The sequence below is a fragment of the Petromyzon marinus genome, chromosome 5, assembly GCF_048934315.1.
Source record: "Petromyzon marinus isolate PM22_M1 ecotype Great Lakes invasive population chromosome 5, UKy_Petmar_22M1.pri1.0, whole genome shotgun sequence".
Taxonomy (NCBI): domain Eukaryota; kingdom Metazoa; phylum Chordata; class Hyperoartia; order Petromyzontiformes; family Petromyzontidae; genus Petromyzon; species Petromyzon marinus.
Genome location: NC_133671.1, coordinates 8,027,571 through 8,051,576, shown reverse-complemented (window position 1 = coordinate 8,051,576; position 24,006 = coordinate 8,027,571). Strand labels below are relative to the sequence as shown.

General features: G+C 50.7%; 1 protein-coding gene across 1 annotated transcript; it reads right to left on the bottom strand.

The window, feature by feature from the left end:
* Positions 1-427: 427 nt before the first annotated feature.
* LOC116938988 (uncharacterized) lies at positions 428-13,677 on the bottom strand. Its single transcript, XM_076061137.1, has 9 exons — positions 11,761-13,677; positions 10,953-11,102; positions 9,299-9,685; positions 8,010-8,137; positions 5,038-5,261; positions 4,272-4,344; positions 3,672-3,797; positions 2,596-2,834; positions 428-1,684 (listed from the first exon to the last, which is right to left on the bottom strand). Exons 1-9 carry the CDS (start codon positions 12,182-12,184, stop codon positions 1,519-1,521), a joined length of 1,917 nt encoding a protein of 638 aa, XP_075917252.1. The 5' UTR covers positions 12,185-13,677; the 3' UTR covers positions 428-1,518.
* Between the last annotated feature and the right edge of the window lie 10,329 nt (positions 13,678-24,006).

Sequence of the window (24,006 nt, the reverse complement as noted above, 5' to 3'; positions counted from 1 at the left end):
TGTCAAAACGCACTGCCCACAGCACCATCGGCCTAGACTTAATATATAATGGACAATAGTTTTTTGTATCTGTTTTTTTTTTGGACCGGGTAAGGCCCACCGAGCTATCTAGCTTTTTTCAGAATCGAGCTGACAACAAATGATAGCTCAACGAAGTGGCTTATCATGTGGAAATTTATAGCAGCCAAATACTCTAAATGTGGAGCGAAAACTGGAGGACCCGACTACGGGGAGAAGAGGGAAACTCCAAATATACAGGTGTCGGGGTTGGGATCGAACCCACGACCTCCTGTACACCAGGTGAGGTCGCTAATATCTCGCCACCGTGGTGCCCCTATTCCCTCCCCATGTTTACAGTGCAACAGCCCCACCATGGGAATGTGAAATATCCACCACTTGCTCGAGGCCACTAATGTTGAATGTTTTAAATCAGCTCTCACTACTGTATGTGGATTGGGCCTGTAAGAATTCATATATCATTTGATTCCGTATGTGATTTTTCGTCTTGTTTTCAACATTTTATTCAGATGTTTTCTCATTTTTACATTACATTTGTACAGTTTTGTACGCTACATATGCTTCAATGTTATATGAGTACATCATTTGCATACATATGGCGTGATTTATGCATAATTCTAGGACACGAGAGAGAATGCATACATCATGAGCATGATAATTTTACATGGATGCTTGTTGCACGTGTAATATCAACACACTCAGATCCATTTAATGTAACGCAACAACGCAAAACCAGTTTTTATACAATATTGCTTTCAGCTTTGGGACAGTACCCCATCGTTTAGAATCGGGGGTGGGGAACCATTTTTCTGCCAAGGGCCATTTGGATATTTATAACATCATTCGCGGGCCATACAAAATTAAATAAATGTTGCTATAAAAAAGCGCCGAGATTTATTGAATTTCGAGTCGTGCGGTTACCTTGGCAGGGCCAGACCAAATGATTTAGCGGGCCTCATACGGCCCGCGGCCCGGACGTTCCCCACCCCTGATAGGGGGAGTACTCTGGCCAATAAGATAATAACCCAGCAGCATTTGCTTAAAAGGCCAGACTGAACTGATGAAACCAAAAATTACAAAACCGCTGCGGAATTAAATTCCTTAAATGATGCTGGATTATATTGGTCTGCAAAACCCTTTCCCATTCTGATGACGTACGTGTACATCAAAACTAAACCGGAAGAAAAAATGAAATAACTTTATCGTTATCGAGGCTCCTACGAGCTTTTATAGAGTATAGTTATGCCGCTATGCTTCTCTGCAGCGAATAACAATGTCTTTAAAACAACGGCGCTACGCCTCTCAAATAAAATTTACACAACCGCTTGCACGTTCCGAAATTCAGAGGTGAAAGGGACCCACCCTGCAAACTTGACGTCTCGAAACGGGAAAGGGTCAATATGAATACAACTCATTGCTACCGCTGTCGGTATTGTCAATGCCCCCAGCAGGCAGATCTTAACCTGTGCACACTTCTCCGCACCGGCACACACACACACCTCACGGCCCCCCTTCAGCCGCGGCGTTGCCTGTGGCCACGCGTCTGGCCGTGGGTGGGGGGTCGGGCCCCACCTGGCCACCCCGTGAAGCGGTGAGGCGCTGGAGCTGCCGGTAAATGCGGCGAGCATCATCACTCCGTTCCACAGAGTCGTCCAGGGACAGGTAGCTGTTAGGGCAACACAGAGCCGGGATGATGGGAGGGTGGCACGAAGCCCTGGGGTTGGGTGTTTCTCACAGGGGTTTTGCAATGTTCTCATGTACAGACGCTGAGCAGAACATTGAGGAGATAGATGCCGGGTTCAAGCCCTGGAAATAAGTGGCCTTTCAGGGCCCTCACTGGCCATGGTGGCGTCATGTTAACTACCTCGCCGAGTATACAGGAGGTTGTGGGTTCGATCCCGACCCTGATGTCTGCTGTATATTTGGAGTTTGCATGTTCTGCCCGTGGCCGCGTGGATTTTTCGCCAGTTTTTCGCTCCGCATTTAGAAACATACATTTAGAGCAGTGTTCTTCAGTGCAAGGCTAGCAGGCCACTAGCGGCCCCTGGTGGCCTTCAGTGAGGCCCCTGACATGCCGCCCCCGACAATACACAACACGTGACAACACCCCTTGCAGGCGGTGTGGCAGCCTTCACACTGATTTCTTATCGGCGAAAGTGGCCCCCCTCTGAAAATTATTGAAGAACACTGGTTTAGATTATTTGGTTGCTATAACTTTCCATATCATAAGCCACTTTGTTGAGCTATCGTTTGTGGCCAGGTCACTCAATGGGCCTTGCCTGGTAAAGAAAAAATAGTTTACTTTTTAATTTAGGTCCTAAGGGGGGGGGGAATAACCTCTAGAGCAGGGTCAAGGGATCAACATTGGGCTATGAGGCTAATGTCACAACACGCCATTGCTTTCTCTGCCACTCGCACACTAAGTACGCCACTGGAGCTGTGCACTTTTAAATCTAGATTGAAAACTCATTTCTTCACAATAGCTTTTTTTGTGTGTTAAGCTCGCTGTCTTTCCCCCGCACCTCCGACTTAGCACAGTTGGCTACGTACGGTGCGAAAGAAGTTCAATGTACGTACCCGAGCCGGCTGCCCGTGTTGGCTTGCAGAGCCGACAGCACCTCGGTGAGGGCGGCCAGGCTGCCGAGGCCGCTCTCCTCGGCCTCCAACGCCCGTAGGCTGCGGTTCGACGCGAGTGCACGGGCGGCCAGAGACGCGCCCCGCTCGCCGAGCCGATTCTCCTCCAGCGCCAGGCGCGCCAGCCCGCAACCCGGCAGCGCCAGCACCTCGAAGAGCGGAGCCCAGTCCTCTGGAAGAACCTTTAGCGACAGTGGCAACAACTTACATTGACAACTGCTGCAGTTCGCAACATTGTAGAACCGAGCCACGCCTGGGTCGTGCCAAGACTGCCTGCCCGGCGCGGTTCGCGTGACACCTGCTTGTTTTTCCACCACAAGCCGAGCCATGCTCGGCGATGAGCGAGTCGAGACGCGCGTAGATGACGCACTGACCGCCGTGTCCTCCCTGTACAATGACTGACGACCACATGAGGCCTATGGCACTTCGCAGCGGCCCACGAATCATGTGTGTCCAACACTGAGCATCTTAGCTCCGCTAATCGGATTCAAGAGGCGAATAATTTTGATTAGGGCAACACTGCATTTTGTATTATAGCATCCTGTCACCTGTAAAGGTGAGCCTTAATTATTTTTTTTTGCTATTTGATAACGCTAAGATGTGCGCAACTGTGTTGCCTCTCCAAAGGTATTTGAAAGTAACGGCGTGTTCTGACGACATCAGCGGCATAGCCCATGTTGACCCCTTGACCCCGCTATAGAGATCCCCCCCCGTACCTCAACTAAAAACTTGTTATTTTACCAGGTAGGGCTCACTAAGCTGTATAGCTCAACGAGGTGGCTTAGCACGTGTAAATTCATAGCAGCCAAATACTCGAGGCGAATGTTCACTAAATATGCGGGTAAAAACCGAGGGACCCCGGGAAAAATCCGCGCGACCACAGGGAAAGAGACACGCAAACTTCGGGGTCGCGCTTAAGGCTCTGGATCGAAGCCACGACCTCCCTGTTTACTAGGCGAGGTAGCCAACGTCTCCTAGCCAGCGTGGGCCTGGCGGCGTGGTGCGTGCGCGTCACCCACGTCTGGGTTTCTGGAGAGGCCCAGCTCGGTGAGGGCGGTGTTGGTGCGGAGGTACGAGGCGACTTCCCCCAGCGCGACGCCCGTCAGGCAGTTCCCCCCCACGTCGAGCTCCAGCAGGCGGCCGCCCTGAAGGTGCGGGAACACAGCCGCATCGCAACGAGGCGCGGCGCGTAACGGCGACGCGGTGATTCACGGACGAAGGCCGTGTCGGAGCGACGACATGGCACCGCTCGTATTCTGGGTTCGAGTACTGGGACTGGGTGTTTTTCTTTCTGGGGACTCATGATGGCCTTGTCGGACCACCCGAGGTCTGCCGAGGGCTCTGGCTCACATGAGACAATGGTTCTGCTGCATTGGATCAGGCAAAAGACCTAAACCAGGGCTTCTGCATCGGATGGGTCAGCGTGATGCGGCAGATAGTATTTGGACGACAGCACAGCAACATTTCTCAGTTTCAAGTTAAATTAATGGAATCTACCATTCGTCTTGTTGGCATTAATGTCGCTGTTATGTCCTAGACACAGCAGGTACGCGGCAAGGAGCCTTGGCAGGCCAACGCTTTCTGCCAGGCTGGTGAGATGGAACCAGGCATCCGCTCACCAACGCGATCGCCGATGTCAGAGATTGCAGCACAGCACAGACGCCGTCATCGCACATCTGGTTCCCAAACAACCTGCAGGAACAAAGAACGTCGTCGTCGTCATCATCATCATCACGACCACCAGGTGTTACGCAATAGCGATTTAATGCACAGAGCCCTTTACCAATCCACGGAGGCCTCCCCACACCGCACGCGAGTCCTGGGAGTTGTGTGACCCTAGGTTGGGGAGCGGTAGATTAGCGGTTCGCGCTACGAACCCGGCGACCCGAGTTCGATTCCCGCTCATGACGATTATCTGAACCGGTTCTGGGCCTCCCGTAGGTCGGCTTAGCCTAAAATGAGTACCTGGTGCGGTGTGTAAACATCGCCACTGGGGAGACAAAGGCGGTTGGGCATGGCCACGGCTGACATCAGTGGCGAGTGATACCTCAACCGGTTCGGGCACCGCCGTCCCTACTTCACCAAGCCATACTGACCGGTGTGGCCACGTACGGTCACACACAAAGAGGAAAAATTCCCCGTGTAGCTTTCAACAGACTGTTGGGGCAAGTGCTCTCAGCGAGCACCTATGAAGGCCGGCACTGCACACGAGGAGCTGGGTGGCCAGCACCACGCCCGGCCGCCTTTGCCTCCCTAGTGGCGATGTTTACGCACCGCACACCAGGTACTCATTTGAGGCTGAGTCCACCTAGGGGAGGCCCGGGACCGGTTCAGAAAACTCGTCGCCGCGCACACGCCCGCGACGCGCACGACTCCGCCACGCACAGCAGGGTCTTCAGGCGGCTCTGCGTGGCGAGCGCCGTGGCGAGCAGCCGGGCGCCGTGCGACCTCAGGACGTTGAGGTTCAGGTTGAGGGTGGAGAGGAACGATGGCGTTCGCGCGATGGCCACCGACAGCGGGGAGAAGAGCTCTCCGTCCAGACCACTCCTCCTCAGCACCAGCTCCTCCGCCTGGCCCGACACCTCCAGGAACGCGCACAGCTGCTGCACCTGGGTGTGCCAGGCAGGTAAATGTCGAAAACGTAACTGCAGTGAAATGCTTGCTATGGCGCAAGCTCTGGATTCGCGAGTTTCGCGAGTTTCGCTTGTTCGCGGGCTACTCAATGCACACTAAAATGCACACTAACTCGCCGGACTCGCAAGTGTACATGCCAGACCACCGACACCGGGTAGGTGCACACACAACTTTACATTCGAAGCTGTCTGACGAAGATTGGGCACGCCTTCTCGGCTGCCCGCTGCGTTCTGGAACAAGGTTCCTGCTGCATTCGCTGAATTCTGCATTCGCTGAATTCTGCATTCGCGAGCGTTTTCAGGAACGTAACCCCCGTGGACAGAGAGAGTTTACTGTATTTTTTATTTATTTACCAGGTAAGGCTACATCGGTATTTTTTTCAGGAGCGACCAGGCTATCACAAATGATAGCGCAACCGAGTGTCTTATCACGTGGAAATGTATGGCAGCCAGATATTTTAAACGCGTGATGTGTGATACTAAATGTGGAGGGGAGAGCACCAGAGGACCTGGAGGAAAATCCACACGGCCACGGACAAAATGTACAAACTCCAAATATACAGGTGCCAAGGTCTGGATCGAATCCACAACCTCCTGCATACCAGGCGAGGGAGATAACAGCTGGCCAACGTGGGGGTGGCGGGAGAGGGGGGGTCAGGGGTCAGGGGTCAGGAAGGAGATAGAGGTGGGGGGGGCTGCATCCCTCTTTGGCCAAATAATGGCCATGTCACAGACACTGCGTCACGTAATACTGGCAATTCCACAACTCCTGTCATTTAACAATAATATATAGTCCTTATCCATAATAAAACTTTGCATTCCACAATTCCTCCCATGATTTAACAATGATATACTTAGCGATAATAAAACTATTCATCTGCTTGGTACCACAGTCTCATCAGCGCTGTCGCAGAAAGGCTGTATCGCCAATCTGGTAAAGGAGGCATCATCAGAGGAGCTTGGTTTTCCTTTCCGTGAAAAATCCTTCGTCTTTAACTCCTAAAACTTGCTACTGCTTCATGGGAACTCCTTTGGCGGTACCAAAATATGAGAATAGGGTGTTCCCCCTTTTTTTCTGACAACAAAACAGCTGTGTTAAGATGTTACAATACCAAACTGAAACCTTGTATAAGGAAACATATCTGCATTAACCAAAATACTTGTGGTCAGAATGCAAAAATAAATACTCTGATAATATGATGCATTGTCTTTGAAACGGATTGGTCCACACCAGAGACAGCTTTCTTTTGAGCCTCGTCTCAAAACGGTACTGGCAAAGCAAGTCCCATGATGTAGCTGCTCAGCCCGAGCTCTCTGATAGTGTTTGTTGCCAGAAAAAAGGGGAAAATCTATTCTCACTTACTACTGCTGCTGTGCAAAACACTAATTGGGCCGAAGTTGGGAGACGAGCCGTATATCTGACTGGTCGTATCATCCGTACCGTGTTCATCCAACACACTGCAGGTCACAACACTCTCTCTTTCTGGGGTCCTTTACCCCCCTCGCTGCTCCGCTTTGGAATTCCTGCCCATCGTCTCTTTCCCCGAGTTCGTATGACCTTGATCAATTCAAGACACGTTTTAACTTGCTGAGGTTCAGGGTCCAAGCTGTTGGTAATGGGCCACGTCAGGACACTGAGGTGGCACTGCTGAGTTCTAATGTACAAGCCCTGTGGGTGTGCGTTTCACTTTTAATGAGGCCCACGAGGGCCTCATTTAGGCTGTTTTGGAGCCATTGGGCCAGCACCAAATGAGATCTTTAACTCGCGTTCCATGGTCGGGGGGGGGGGGGGGTCTCTCTATTACCCAATTTGCACGGTGGGCTACGTATGGTGCGAAAGAAGGTCGACATACACACATACATTATAATGGTGGTCTCACTGCTGAGTGCGAGTCTGGATTCAAGCCACCCAAGGCTCATTCAGGTTCAATATTCTTTGGTTCTTTCGGTAAAGTCACCGAAAGAACCAAAGAATATTGATCCTTGCAACCACGAAAACTTCAAATCTTATTCAGGTTCTCAAGGCGAGTGAGTCAATGGTCTCAACCTGCACATACACAAAACGTCAACATATAAATTCGTTTTTTAGCTTGGCAGACGTCAGCTCTGACATTAAAAATTTGGTTTGTAGTGGGACAAACTATAGATCATACTGTCTCCTCACTCCCCCAGTCTCCTCACTCTCCAGTCTCCTCACTCCCCAGTCTCCTCACTCCCCCAGTCTCCTCACTCCCCCAGTCTCCTCACTCCCCCAGTCTCCACACTCCCCAGTCTCCTCACTCCCCCAGTCTCCTCACTCCCCACAGTCTCCTCACTCCCCCCAGTCTCCTCACTCTCCAGTCTCCTCACTCTCCAGTCTCCTCACTCTCCAGTCTCCTCACTCTCCAGTCTCCTCACTTCCCCAGTCTCCTCACTCCCCCAATCTCCTCACTTCCCCAGTCTCCTCACTCCCCCAGTCTCCTCACTCCCCCAGTCTCCTCACTCCCCACAGTCTCCTCACTCCCCACAGTCTCCTCACTCCCCCCAGTCTCCTCACTCTCCAGTCTCCTCGCTCTCCAGTCTCCTCACTCTCCAGTCTCCTCACTCTCCAGTCTCCTCACTCTCCAGTCTCCTCACTCCCCCAGTCTCCTCACTCCCCAAGTCTCCTCACTCCCCACAGTCTCCTCACTCCCCAAGTCTCCTCACTCCTCACAGTCTCCTCACTCCCCCAGTCTCCTCAAGTACCTGTCTCTTCAAGCGGTCTCTCGTGGACCCCGCTCCGCCGTCCTCGCCGCTCAAAGTTTGCACCTGGAACCCGTTGCCCGCGGTGGCCGCCTCACGAGAGTCGGACCGCGCCTCCGCCGGTGAGGGCCCTGTGAAGCCGGGGCGCAACACGGTCAGAGGGAAGAGCGAGCCAAGAGGCCACGGTTGGCAGGGGTCGGGCGGAAGGAAGGGCACAACCGTTAGGGGGCGAAACAATCCCAGCCCACCAAATACTAAGGCCAGCTCTACTCCTAATTGTTAGGCATGGAAGAATGTATCTATCCGTCAGTTTGTTTCTTACGTACCATATATGCTCCATCAAACTGCACACAATGTATTATTCTACGCGTATCGGAAAAGTTACGCGCCATTTTGCCTGGTAAACTGATGGTCTGACAGAATAATTGTGTATGGATGTTGAACTTCTTTCACACCATACGTAAGCCAACCGTGCTAATCATGCGTATGTATGCTGAACTTATTTCGCACTGTACGTAGCCGACCGTGCGGGAAACACAGGCGGAACCAACAAGGCAGGTGGAAGAGATTCTTTAATCGTAACCATAAAAACTGATAAATCCGTGAATTTGAGGAGTGAGGAGGGTCAGATGACCTGATGCATGTCCACTAGGACCAGAGCGACGCGTTGATGCATCCACGAAAATCAACTCTTGCAGCAAATGATTAATGCATCAAATTTCTCCCCAAGGAATCAATCAGATTTTATTATACTATTTATATCTGAATCACAATATTTACTTATACTCGAGGAATCTGATGAGCTATGAAGCTCATATGTACATGTTATGTACGTTGATTTTTTTTTTTACACCGGAGGTGTGGGGAAGGAAAACAAACTAAAGACAAAAAGCAGTTATGCCATTTATCTAATTCTATGTTAATGTACAGACCAATATGGAACATGGGATATGGGCAAGATGACGCAGACAGAAACATTAAGTAGAAACATCATCAATCGAATCTTTGTGACCCTGATGCCTAATTACCTCACTACTCTATCCATAACTCTAGCCCCTTAACCCTAACCCTGACAAGTTAGCTCAACAAACCATACCCTTGCTCATAGCTGTTGTCTGCTAACCGAATTGCCTAAACTCACTTCTTATTAAATTTACCCGTAGCCCTCACTAACACGAGCGCCGACCCCTGACCTTCACCCGACCGTGCCACTATCTCCTGCATCTCACCTAACTACCATTTTACGTTTTGTGCGCCTTTTTCATTCAGTCATCCGCTCGCCACGAACCCACCTTGAAGTCCAACCAACGTCGGGATGGAGTCTTCGGAAGCGCTTGCCGCTGGGCCCACATCGTGTCGTCTCCGATCACCCCCCCCACCTCTGCCGTCGCTCGACATTCCAGTCCTGGACCGCTCCGTCGATGGAGCCCCGTGGATCTCGACCGACGTCGGGGTCGCTCCACCGTTGACGTCGCCAGACGGAGCCTCTGCTCGCCCCGAGGTGGTGTCCGTGATTGCGAGCGCTCCTCGTGCCACGTCTGGGACATGGCCCCTGCTCGTAGATTGCAACTGCGGTCCTTCGGGGGAAGCCGGGGGAAATCGTGAGACCCCCACGGCGGCGCCGGCTTTAAAAACAAACCCCGGCCCAGACTCTTGTGATCGGGCAGATGGCCAAGTTCCTGCAGAAGGAATGAAAACACAAACACACGTGGCAAACGACTATAACCAAATCACCCGGCATGCCCCTGGTTTTATCAGATCTTGCAGGTGACGCAGAGTTGAGCCTGGATAGTGCTTTGACCACCAAGCACTGTGCATAAAACAGGGATTGTGGCCTGTTGCGGGACTTCATTGTGTGCGGCAAAACAGCAGTGCAGTAAAATCAGTTGTTGTCCCATGCTCCTGTGGTCCCACGTCTACGCTCCCCATCTTCACCAAGCCGCACTGACCGGCGTGGTGACGTATGGTCAAATGACCCCCCACGACCTGAACTTTTTTCGGGAGGCCTTCATCCATTGCAGGGCTGTGCCTTGACAGAAGTCAGAGGCCAAGGTGCAGCCCTGCAATTTCTTGGCCACACCACTTCGAGCAGAAGGGTCTCTACTAGAAGAAGCGCTGGACATATGTTTTTAAAGAGGTGGAAAGTAGCCAAACTTAACTCAACCACACACAACCGGCCCATCGACTAACTATGATGTATCCGTTCATACTGTTGGGTGAACAGAGGCAGAATGATTTCAGACAAATACACACTGTTTCAACTGCCACGCTGAGAGATTGAACTGGCGAGCTGTGGATTGCAACCATTACACAACAGCAGTATGGGTTAATATATGGGTATAAGAAATTACTTGATGATGACGTGCCAGCATAGCCTTTCGAAAGCAGGACAGAGTTTCTCCATCCAAACAGAATTATAATATACTGGGGGAGAATCCAATGAGCTATAAAGCTCTTTTTCACAGATATCCAGTAGAGGCGAGATAAGTCTAGCCACGGGACAACCACTGCTGACTGCCCACAAAGTGGTACTGATTTTCAATAGAATCCAGAGAAGTATAGGCTGAGCAGAGCCCCATTTGGAATTTTAAATCATGAACTAAGTGCTGTGTTATGACCACAGCGCCAGCTGGCCTGATGAGGAGACATTATCACAATGGCAAAAAGTCCATGTCTCCCTGCTTATGGCCACCTCCAGCGTTAACTCAGCCAGCATTATCTCTTGTAGTAATATACTTTGTTGGTCGACGAGAAAATGTGGAATTTTTGTCAAGTGTAAATCTGTGTATTTTTATAGTCATTCTCACAGTCTTAGTGGACTGAAATAGCCAAACATGTGGTCAACCATCTCATAACCATAACTTTACACATCTTTCAGCGGCAGCGAATCGTCTATTAGATCATTTCCAGTGAAGTTAGACGTCGTCATTTTCCCGGTGCTTTTACTTTTATGGAGATATCTCGCGTGCCTGGCACGCGTCCCGTCGTCTTCAGAACTCGAGTCGCTCGGCTCCGGGTCCGGGGAGGGGGAGCACGCGGTTCGCGAAATCCCCGAGAGGCCAGACAGGACAGCGCGTGCCGGAAGCAACGCGTCCACTGCGCGGAGGGTTTAGTGGGGATGTTGAGGGGTAAATGCGATTGATGGAGGGGTTAGTGAACACATGGCAAGACAATGACAAAGTTCCCCGGTAATAGTGGGGACAGACAATGGGGGAAAGTGCCGTTAGTGAGTAGCTACTATGAGGGCCGGCACGACGCACGACGGGGTGGGTGGCCAGAACCACGCCCGGCCGCCTTTGTCTCCCCGATGTTTACACACCACACAAGGTACTCATTTGAGGCTGAGTCGAACTTGGGGAGGCCCAGGACCGGTTCAGATAATCGTCACAAAACTGCGCATAACAGTCGGTCAGATTATTTCAGGTAAGGCCCATTGAGCTTGTCAGCTCAATGTTTTAACGGTGGGTCGGCCACGCAGTATACTTAATAAAGAATTGCATCCTCTGTAAATGAGTCGAGACTCAGTTGAGGTTCTTTTGAGTAAATAATGGATTATTTGGAATTATTTTAATTGAGATAATAAAACATTATTCGTATAATTGTCAAAAGTAATATTTAAAAAAAATCCAATCGACTAAACATCCAAAAATCTATTGAAAAGTCTCCAACGAAATAAAACACCGAACGTTAATTAAATTGTGCGTTTATGAGTTGTACACGGTGGAATTTTCGTGTAACATTATTAATTACTCACCCTGCGCAGGAAACCTGCACTCCGAGTGAAGTTTATGATCGCGTGCAGAGACGGATTGCACAGTCCCATGGCCACCATCTCCATCTTTGCCCATTCTCACCGCATCACCATCGCCACTGTAACCACGGTCACGGCCACGGCCTGCTGCGTCTCTATCCGCGTCATCGCCGTTTTTAAAGTCCTGAATGTCCCCAGCGAAAAACCCCACGCCTCCCTTGGCCTCTCCACACCGTCCACTAAACTTGCCGTCTCTACTCACATCACTGCCATCTTCACTGCTACCACCATCAGTGGCATCATCATCGCTGAAATCAGCAGCAGTGGCAGCAGCACCACCTGCATCACCACCCGCAGCCTTCCTCCACCTTCTGCCGAGAACTCTGCCGCCCGAGTCATCGACGTGGCCACGAGCGCTCCTCGTCATCTTCTCGCGTCTCCTGCATTTCGGTTCAAAGCCGGCGTCCGGTTCAAAGCCGGCGTCCAGGTCAACGCCACTCTCGCCTCCGGGTCTCGCGCGCTCCCTGCGACTCGACCCCACGCCCCTGGATGACACGGGCACCTCCTCGACGCTCCTGTCCTCCTCGAAGCTTCCGTGGGGCCTCACCCGTCCCAACGCCGCGCGCCCAGCGTCCGTCACGGTCCTGCCCGCGTACAAGCAACGCCTGCCGTCGCGTCCCAGTGAGTATCGGTCGGTCCACGGGGCCAGCTCGAAGCGGCTTCTGCCGTCGGCGGTGGACGCTTTGGCGAGGCCGTCTGGCCTCCTGGAGGCGGCGCGCCTGAGGAAGGGCCGGACCCCGTGGAGGTAGGGGGACCCGTCCCTGGTGAGCGCCGGGGGGAGGTGATGAGGGAGGAGGCACGAGGCCACGGAGTTCGTCTGGAAGGTGCAGCTCGGTTTGCCCAGACCCAGTACTGCACTGCACCTGTTTCGCAAAGAAAGAACACATTCCTGCGGAGGGGGCTGGTAGGAAATTTTTAAGTAATTATGTACGGATATTTAAGCCAAACTTGTTGGCCGACCACTACGTTTCTCCCGCAAAAAAGACGTGTGCATTGCTCGATTAGTATTAATCCCGGTTGGGCTTCCAGTCCACTACGTTTCCTACCAGTAATGCCCACTAGGAGCGCATTTGTTATATATTCGGGTGTCCGGATACACGTGGACAGACATCCACAGGCATACACAAATAATCCCCTGCCTCCTGTGAATTAATCCCGGTTGGGCTTCCAGTCCACTACGTTTCCTACCGGTATAAACTAAACCCAGATTCTCCTATCCCGCACGACAGGGACCTGTATTCCCAGAAAGCAAAAGCTGTTGACAAATAAAGATCAAAGTCAAAACAGAGACCGAGTGTTCCCATGAACTGACGATGGGGCAACTGGTTTTGAGCAGGTGGAATTGTTTTGCAAGAACGAGGATTTGTCTCGCCAGGAGAAAATAACTGCTATTATCTTTAAACACCAACACCGACAAAGAGCTCTTCAATACATTGTTGGGGCAAGTGCTGTTAGCGAGCACCTATGAAGGCTGGCACGGCACACGAGGGGGTGGGGGGAAGGTGGCCAACCCCACGCCCGGGCCGCCTTTGTCTCCCTAGTGGCGATGATTACTACATCGCATTTGAGGCCGAGTCGACAGACCACAGGCAAGGATACCCCGTGCAGCCTTTACAGACTGTTGGGGAAATCGCTGTTAGCGAACACCTACGAAGACCAGAACGGCACACGAGGGGGTGGGTGGCCACAACCTCGCCCGGCCGCCTTTGTATTCCCAGCGGCAATGTTTATACGCACCGCACCAGGTGCTCATTTGAGGCTGAGTCGACCTAGGTGAAGTCCCAGGACCGGTTCAGAATATCGTCACTGGTGGTGTTGGTGAGCGGGAATCGAACTCGGGCCGCCAGGTTCGTAGCGCAGGCGAACAACCGCCACACCACCGCTCCAACACCACACGCGCACAGACACACAGAGAGCCACCCCGCCCACCCAGCCAGCCACGCACACACGGAAACAGCGAGGGGGTGGCCCGGCAGTGGGCGCGCACCGAGCGCACGGCGTTCCTCCCTCGATGCCGGCGATGTGGAAGCGTCCCCCGGGCACGGCGGCCCCACCCCGCAGGGGCAGCTCGCAGCAGCAGGAGACGCGGCCCGCGGGGAGCCCCCCAATGTGGAAGCTCAGACTCAGGGGCCGGTGGCAGCGGCGGCGGGAGCAGAACGCAAATGAGTCTGGGGAAGGGAAGGGGGGGGGGTGGGGGGGGCAACGCGATGGGAGCATCAGACACGGAGCTTTTTCTAACCGCCGTTGGCCAAGAGAGTTAATGCTCCATGGCAGTGGTTTCTCAACCTTGGTTTGGCGACTGTTAACCATACCCACCCCCCTCCCCGGTTGAATTTTTGAATTATATTTCAACCTCATAGCTGCCAACCTATGCGGTTCACTCCATATTCTTGTATCGGGACATTTCATTTGCAGGTCCATACGGCGTACAGCCCTTTCAATATGGACACAATTTTTTTTTGTCTATTTGTTTGTGTTTCTCCCTTACGATGGGACTTTGTAGGATGAACGTTGAGATTTATAAGGGGCACGGGGTGACCAATAAGGTCTGAATTGGTCTGCAATAAGGTGGGCACTGATAAGGGGTTGGCAACGAAGTGCAGTGAACAAGCGATTGCAGGGCTACAGCTTTACCCCTTAATTTTGTTTGTACCATGGCACTCTCGCATGCTTGACTTGACCTCTAACTTAGACTCGACACCTATCGATCTGACCTGATGACCCTTCTCGTGCTACCCTCCCATCCGTCCGTTTGTCCTTCAGATGCACACACACCACTTGGGGCACTGCGCTCAAACGCTTGCCACAACTCCTGCCTTGCCCCTGGGGACATTCCAATTCGCATGCAAGTCTGCGGACCGTTGACCCAGAATGCAAGTGGACCCTTCGATTAGGTTGAACCGTACAACAATAATAATAATACATGTACAGTCCTTTATCAATTAGCTGGGCGGTAATGGCTGTGCACTTGGACTACAATCTAATTCAGCACTGTGGAGGCAGTGAGGATTGGCGGATCACACAAATGTTGTGAAAATTCCCTTCCACTGGGCGTCGAGGAGTTGCCGTAACCCTGGATCGCGAGAAGCCAATCCAGGCGTGTCTCGCTTAACGAGCGAAATACGTTCCGCGAAAACTTGTTAGAGGATCATCGTTTTCCCATTTACTCCGAATGTTAAAAGCTGAGCTACGTTTCAGCCACAAAATGTTGCACTCTTGAACAACTTTTTTTTACCGTGAGAAATGCAAATTATGATTTTAAAAATCAAGCAATTAAACATCAAATATTACACCACACATGAAGAACCACAATGCTCGCTCTTCCTTCCAATATTAGGAAGCCACTGTCGCTATGCACTTTTAAATATAGATTGAAAACTAATTTCTTTAGAACTGCTTTTTGTGTTTAGTTTGTTGTCCTTCCCCCGCACCTCCGATAAGCACGGCTGGCTACGTATGGTGCGAAAGAAGTTCAACAACATACATGCAAGTGCCTATCCTCATTGTCTGCAATTAATTATCTCCTCCCAACCCCTCACCCATTATCGTGCCACCATGAGGCCCCCCTCTACCCACACGTGGCCACACAGGAAAGCTTGTGAACAGCTGCGGGCCGCAGTACAAATTTGATTGCTCGTTCTCCGCTCACTAAACGAACATTTAGCTCGTTTTTGCTAAACAAATTGGTCTCAATTAAAATTGCTCGTTTGTGACGAATTCTCGTAGAAAGAACGCTCGTTGAGCGAGACATGCCTGTACAGCAAAAATGTGGACTCCCAACTACTACGTCTGGTTGGGATACAGTGTTTCCCCCTCGCACGCGTGGGTTTAATCTGGGTTCTCTGGTTGCCTCCCACTTGTGTCGACACTCATTAATTGGCCGATAACACCTTAATATAAAGAGGATCGCAGAGCTTGGGCAATTGTTGGTGCCGGTTTACAGCGTGGCTGCCTTCCTTGACACGATCTAGCCCAAAAAAACGAATGTTAATGAATAATATTGGTCGTCAAAGCCTAACGTGTTAAACTGCCTTCCTGCTTGTCTGTGGTTCCGCATGCCTCTCTATGACAGTGAGCGACTACTGTGTGCGCGAAGAGATGAAATTGTTATGTAATATAATTCCACTGCTGGATGATGGACTCACACTCTGAATCCTGTATGTAAATATTCACCTCGGCCTCCCCACTGCCTCAAAGGGGCTCTGTGCCTCACAGCCTGCTCCATTTTCACCTCTCAATCTCCCGCCTACGAGATTCTTTCAAACGCCACCTGCAACATTGCCACGTTGACCTAATGGCCCAACGATCCCCGATGTAACACTCCACTCACCCCCAGCTCGGAGCATGCCCCGGTATGCGCACACCACGCTGCCGCCCCACGGCTGCTGGTGAACGCGCACGTCCTGCACCTGTGAGCCCCGTGCCAGTGCGGACGGCCCCATCGCGGAGCTGGGCCCCACAGCGGAGCCGAGCCCCATCGCGGAGCCGGGCCCCACAGCGGAGCTGGGCCCCACAGCGGAGCCGAGCCCCATCGTGGGCCTGTGTCGCAGGGTTAACGAGGGCAGCCCGGAGCCCAGGTACACGGCCCTCACCTGGACCGTTAATTGTTCTTCGTTAATAATAGACCACAGGGGAGAGGCAGCACAATAAACACGGAACGTTGGGCCAACGTTGGGGTAACGTTGGTCCAACAGTTCCAACCACATGCCAACATTCCATGTTAACGGAGATGTCATTGCTACCCAGTACAACATGCAATGTTACGCCAACGTATATGGAGAGAACACACATATGTAGCACGTCGATGCGCATCTATAAATACATTCTTCCATCCGCGTTAGTTGCGTTGTTTGACAAAAAGAGACCGGCAAAAATAGTGAGACTTCAGACGAGCCACTGATCAGAAAGACGACGTTAGAAGCGGCAAAGGGAGGTAACACAGCAGCGAAGGGACAGAGAGGAAACTCTTACAGAGACTCACACACATAGAGACCAACAGACTCTTACAGATACCTACGCGACTCACTCACATGGAGACCAGCATACTCTTACAGATACCCAGAGACTCACACACGTGGAGACCAACAGACTCTTACAGAGACTCACAGACTCACTCACATGGAGACCAACAGACTCTTACAGATACCCACGCGACTCACTCACATGGAGACCAACAGACTCTTACAGAGACTCACACACACGGAGACCAACAGACTCTTACAGAGACTCACTCACATGTAGACCAACAGACTCTTACAGAGACTCACACACACGGAGACCAACTAACTCTTACAGAGACTCACACACATGGAGACCAACAGACTCTTACAGAGACTCACACACACGGAGACCAACAGACTCTTACAGAGACTCACACACACGGAGACCAACAGACTCTTACAGAGACTCACACACATGGAGACCAACAGACTCTTACAGAGACCCAGAGACTCACTCACATGGAGACCAAGAGAGTCTTACAGATACCCATAGACTCACACACATGGAGACCAACAGACTCCTTCAGATACCCACGCGACTCACTCACATGGAGACCAACAGACTCCTACAGAGACTCACAGACTCACGACTCACACACACGGAGATCAACATACTCTTACAGAGACCCAAAGACTCACACACACGGAGACCAACAGACTCTTACAGACTCTTACAGATTTCCAAAGACTCACACACACGGAGACCAACAGACTCTTACAAATACTCACAGACTTACACACATGGAGACCAACAGACTCTTACAGAGACCCATAGATTCACTCACATGGAGACCAACAGACTCTTACAGAGACTCACTCACACGGAGACCAACAGACTCTTACAGAGACCCACACACACGGAGACCAACAGACTCTTACGGATACCCACAGACTTACACACATGGAGACCAACAGACTCTTACAGAGACCCATAGATTCACTCACATGGAGACCAACAGACTCTTACAGAGACTCACTCACACGGAGACCAACAGACTCTTACAGAGACTCACAGACTTACACACATGGAGACAAACAGACTCTTACAGAGACTCACAGACTCACACACACGGAGACCAACAGACTCTTACAGAGACTCACAGACTCACACACATGGAGACCAACAGACCCTTACAGAGACTCACAGACTCACACACATGGAGACCAACAGACTCTTACAGAGACTCACAGACTCACACACACGGAGACCAACAGACTCTTACATAGACTCATAGACTCACACATGGAGACCAAGAGAGTCTTACAGAGACCCAGAGACTCACTCACATGGAGACTAAGAGAGTCTTACAGATACCCATAGACTCACACACATGGAGACCAACAGACTCCTTCAGATACCCACGCGACTCACTCACATGGAGACCAACAGACTCCTACAGAGACTCACAGACTCACGACTCACACACACGGAGATCAACAGACTCTTACAGAGACCCAAAGACTCACACACACGGAGACCAACAGACTCTTACAGAGACCCACACACACGGAGACCAACAGACTCTTACAGATTCCCAAAGATTCACACACACGGAGACCAACAGACTCTTACTGATACTCACAGACTTACACACATGGAGACCAACAGACTCTTACAGAGACCCATAGATTCACTCACATGGAGACCAACAGACTCTTACAGAGACTCACTCACACGGAGACCAACAGACTCTTACAGAGACCCACACACACGGAGACCAACAGACTCTTACGGATACTCACAGACTTACACACATGGAGACCAACAGACTCTTACAGAGACCCATAGATTCACTCACATGGAGACCAACAGACTCTTACAGAGACTCACTCACACGGAGACCAACAGACTCTTACAGAGACTCACAGACTTACACACATGGAGACAAACAGACTCTTACAGAGACTCACAGACTCACACACACGGAGACCAACAGACTCTTACAGAGACTCACAGACTCACTCACATGGAGACCAACATACTCTTACAGAGACTCACACACATGGAGACCAACAGACTCTTACAGAGACTCACAGACTCACACACATGGAGACCAACAGACTCTTACAGAGACTCACAGACTCACACACATGGATACCAACAGACTCTTACAGAGACTCACAGACTCACACACACGGAGACCAACAGACTCTTACATAGACTCATAGACTCACACATGGAGACCAACAGACTCTTACAGATACCCACGCGACTCACTCACATGGAGACCAACAGACTCTTACAGATACCCAGAGACTCACACACACGGAGATCAACAGACTCTTACAGAGACCCACACACATGGACACCAACAGACTCTTACAGATTCCCAAAGACTCACACACACGGAGACCAACAGACTCTTACAGAGACTCATAGACTCACACACACGGAGACCAACAGACTCTTACAGAGACTCACAGACTTACACACATGGAGACAAACAGACTCCTACAGAGACTCACAGACTCACATACACGGAGACCAACAGACTCTTACAGAGACTCATAGACTCACACATGGAGACCAACAGACTCTTATAGAGACCCATAGACTCACACACATGGAGACCAACAGACTCTTACAGAGACCCACACACATGGAGACCAACATACTCTTACAGATACCCATAGACTCACACACATGGAGACCAACAGACTCTTACAGATACCCACGCGACTCACACACATGGAGACCAACATACTCTTACAGATACCCATAGACTCACACACATGGAGACAAACAGACTCTTACAGAGACCCACACACATGGAGACCAACAGACTCTTACAGATACCCACGCGACTCACACACACGGAGACCAACAGACTCTTACAGTGACCCATATACTCACTCACATGGAGACCAACAGACTCTTACAGAGACCCAGAGACTCACACACATGGAGACCAACAGACTATTACAGAGACCCATAGACTCACACACATGGAGACCATCAGACCCTTACAGAGACCCATAGACTCACTCACATGGAGACCAACAGACTATTACAGAGACTCATAGACTCACACACATGGAGACCAACAGACTCTTACAGTGGCCCATAGACTCACACACATGGAGACCAACAGACTCTTACAGAGACCCATAGACTCACACACACGGAGACCATCAGACCCTTACAGAGATCCATAGACTCACTCACATGGAGACCAACAGACTATTACAGAGACCCATAGACCCATACACACGGAGACCAACAGACTCTTACAGAGACCCACAGACTCACTAACATGTAGACCAACAGACTCTTACAGAGACCCATAGACCCATACACACGGAGACTAACAGACTCTTACGGAGACCCATAGACTTACACGCACAGACACCGAGACACCCACAATGTTACTACTCGCCTACGCTCCTTCGACGCCACGTGAACATCGTAATCACAGCCGTCATCACTATCACCATGCTCATCAGCAAATATAGATCACGTGATACTGGTCATGTGCTATGCATGACCAGTCTTTGGGTCTCTGTAAGTCTGTGAGTATCTGTCAGAGTATGTGGGCCTCCGTGTGAGTGAGTCCAATGAGTATGTGTGGGAGTCTATACGTCTGTGTAAGGGACCAACCATAAATGACGTCACGCGATTTTGGACGATTTTTGACCCCCCCCCTTCGTCACACGGCGTCACAAAAAGTCCGACCCCCCCCCTCAAATATGACGTCATAAAGCTCTGCCCCTCCCCCCCAAAAAAGATAAAACATGCTTCAAATCGCTTTAAACTATTGTCATTGCAGTGCGTATTTAATGTGGCGCTGCACTCTGATGTTGAAGGAGGAAACATTTAGTACAAAGTATATTTAATTAAGTAGAACGTGTTGTCCATATTTATTTAAAGTTGCGCATTTTAATGTGACGTCACATTTCTCAACCTCTCCCCCCCCCTCGTCACACATCGTCACAAATGTCTGACCCCCCCCCCTCAGGTGCGTGACGTCATTTACGGACGGCCCCTTAGTGCAGCATCGCGAGGGAGAACCGATTTTTATTAGACTTGGTCAAGAAATGTTTTGTGTCAACTTTCGAATCGACACCTTCCAGACAGAGTGTGGGCAGGTGCCTGAAACCCCATCGCTGTCTCCCTTCTTCACCTCTGCCTTGTGAGTGGCGTGGCTGTGGAGGCCAAACTGGGCAGTGGCTCCATGCGGCCTCATGTCTTCATTAATAGCAGCACGTGCCCCCTGCTCCTGACTGTAAACATTACCACAAACATTATTCACCCGGTTAGCTTTGCATGCTGGAGGGACAAGTGTCATTGCAAATGTACACCGACCCCGGCTGTGCAGGTCGTGGATGTTATTTGACCACACTTTCACAACGCTGACCAGTACGGGTTGGTGAAAGTTGGCAGTATCGATGTGGGGACACATGCAGGAGTAAACTAAAACCCACAGCTATTTTATTGTACTCGGTGAGGCCCACTGAGCGACATGGCTCTTTTTCAGAAGTGACCTGGCCACAACTTATAGCTCCAACCAAATGGCTTATCATGTGGACATTTATGGCAGGCAAATGCTCTAAACGCATGTTTCTAAATGTGGAGGGGGAAAACCGGAGGACCCGGACAAAAAAAAAACATCCACGCGACCACGGAGAGAGAGACACCGCAAACATCCAAATATACAGCAGGCGTCAGATTCGGGATCGAACCCACGGCCTCCTGCAGGCCAGGCGAGGAAGCTAACATCTCGCCACCGTGGCGAGTCTAATGCAACAATTGTTTGTGTTACACCGGTGGCTGCTGCCCGCAATTCAGCCCTGCAGTAGCCTACAATCCCTCCAAGATCTGTCCGGGACCCAAACTCGAGTCGGCAATGAATCCCGTACTCGTCCAACACAGAATCCGTGCCTCATGCGATGTAGAATCCTCGTCTCATTCAATAACCCCCCCCCCCCCTCCGCCATTATTTGGAATGGCTTGGATAGCACATTCACCACTTCCACGCACAAGTATATACAATGCAGTAATTGTTTGAATTCCGCATATCCTAACAAAAACACGCTTTGTTACGTAACACAACATTTTACACATCAGTGCGAGTGACTATTTAATTTAACAAATAAACTGTAAATGGCAGGCTCTAATCACCAAACACAATATAAGGCAACCAACTTACCCTCCGAGCAATGTTTTCCAGAGAAACATATTTTAATAAGGAAACCACCTGGTCTTGTTTATACTTCTCGGTGTCTCACGAGTTCACCGCTCTGGCTTAGTAGCCGAAAAAAGCCCATTGAGCTGTCCATCTCATCTTCAAAGGGCGACTCGGTCGGCAGGCTGGTTCAGTCCCATACGTTGCGGTGGTTCTCAACTGGGGGGGGGGGGGGTACGCGGACCCCCTGGGGGCACGTGGCAATGTCCCAACGGGGTACGTAAGGTGATTGATAAATTGCGTGAAATTACATCATACGTGAGAGTCATTGGTGAAAAATCACGTATGAATCTGCCAATTTAAAATAACTACGATAACATTTAAATCACATATGGTAACTTAAGACGATAAAAAAGACCTTTCTAAACTCATTGATCGTAAACAACGGAGTTTCCAAGAGTAAGCAGCGAGCGCGAACAAATTACATTACGCAAGAAGAGTGTTTATTGATTTGCTTTTATTCGCTTGCAGTTACGAGCGAGTTAGGATATATTTTGATTTAAAGCTTTCGTGACTGCAGGGATTCATATTCTTGGTTCTTTCGGTAAAGTCACGTAGAAGGGAAACAATAACATAATAAAAATATAAAACAATAAAATTCTCACGACGTTTCGACTGCAACACAAGCAATCGTCACTGCTGTGGTTTTCACACCTGATGATGATTGCTTGTGTTGCAGTCGAAACGTCGTGAGAATTTGATTGCTTTATATTTGTATTATTTTATTGTTTCCCTTCTACGTGACTTTACCGAAAGAACCAAGAATATGAGTTAGGATATACCTCACAAAATGGACGAATCGGTTAAAATATTGATGTTCATTAATTCATACATTTCTTTCTTTCTCAAAACCATGTTTGGCTCAGAAGAAGGGGGCATTCTCGGTTGAAACTAAATTCAACCAAGGTGTAACAGTAGCCAAAACGAGGGTTGAGAACCACTGCCACATGGCACGGTCATCGCTTATTGCGGCACGGCACACCAGCCCTCTCGATTGCCACCGTTCGCCGAACACAATCGAAAGCCCCGGCCACCGCCACCGCCACCGCGTGTCCACATACCCGCAGCACTGCCTCTTGGTAGAGCGGTCCCAGGTCTCCACCCAAACGTTGCGACTTTGGCACAGCCGCGGCCAAACATGTTCCTGTCTCCCAGGTCACATATCCCAAATGGAAGCGCAGCGTCGCAACCCAGCCTCGCACAAAAGGAGCTGACGTCGCATGCAACGAAAGTGGATACGCGCCGCTCGCGTCACGCTGCCCCGCTGCCGAGTGTTGAATTCCGACTCGGAGCTCGTGAATATTTTACCGACGCATTCGTTATTCAGTGGCGTTGTATTTTACCAACCGCTCGCCGACAACAAAACATAACGACGCACCGGCCGCGCTCTCGCTGCGGGGCCGGCGGGAGTGACTCGGGATGGCTGAAGGTCACGGAGGATTTAGCGGAGGCGAAACGTGTCCTCTTCTTCCACATCCACAACACAAAGGTTATCTGTTGTGGATATGGAGTTGATTTAGCCATCCAGTTGCCTCTGTGGAAGCTTGGTGGGTGTCGGTGAAATTGCCCGCCAATTCGGCGATGCAGGCGGCAGTGCTCAATCTCGTGTTCCATGCTCTGCGAATCGGTGTGGGGGGCAGTGTGGGATCATGTGAGAAAGCTCTGTGAATCGGCGGTGCGGGGGGCAGCGCTGGATCACGTCGTCCATCTTCTGACTCTTTGGATCGCAGCAGTCACACTGCGGACTGTTCTTCATTTTCCGTCATCGATGGAGGTGACCGCATCTGCCGTGCGCTGTTCTGCAATGATTTAGGGCTGACCACTCTGTCTTAAATAGGAGTTGAACCCCCGAGAGTTCTTGCATGTTTAGTGACTGCCTTGGAGACACTAAGAGTAGGAGGCACTCTGTTTATTAATACAGCCTGGCAGTTAACACTTTATAACTCGTCACTATTTGAACTCCGGTTCCCAGTCAGGACAGCTGGTAGACTGCCTGACTGGCGACA

Excerpts from the sequence above, each read along its gene's own strand:
- LOC116938988 (XM_076061137.1), bottom strand. The coding sequence starts at position 12,184 with ATGACGAGGAGCGCTCGTGGCCACGTCGATGACTCGGGCGGCAGAGTT. Across the intron at positions 8,138-9,298 it reads GACGTTGGTTGGACTTCAAG|GGCCCTCACCGGCGGAGGCG; the intron begins GTGGGTTCGTGG and ends CCGGCTTCACAG. Across the intron at positions 4,345-5,037 it reads AGCCGCCTGAAGACCCTGCT|GTTGTTTGGGAACCAGATGT; the intron begins GTGCGTGGCGGA and ends TTGTTCCTGCAG.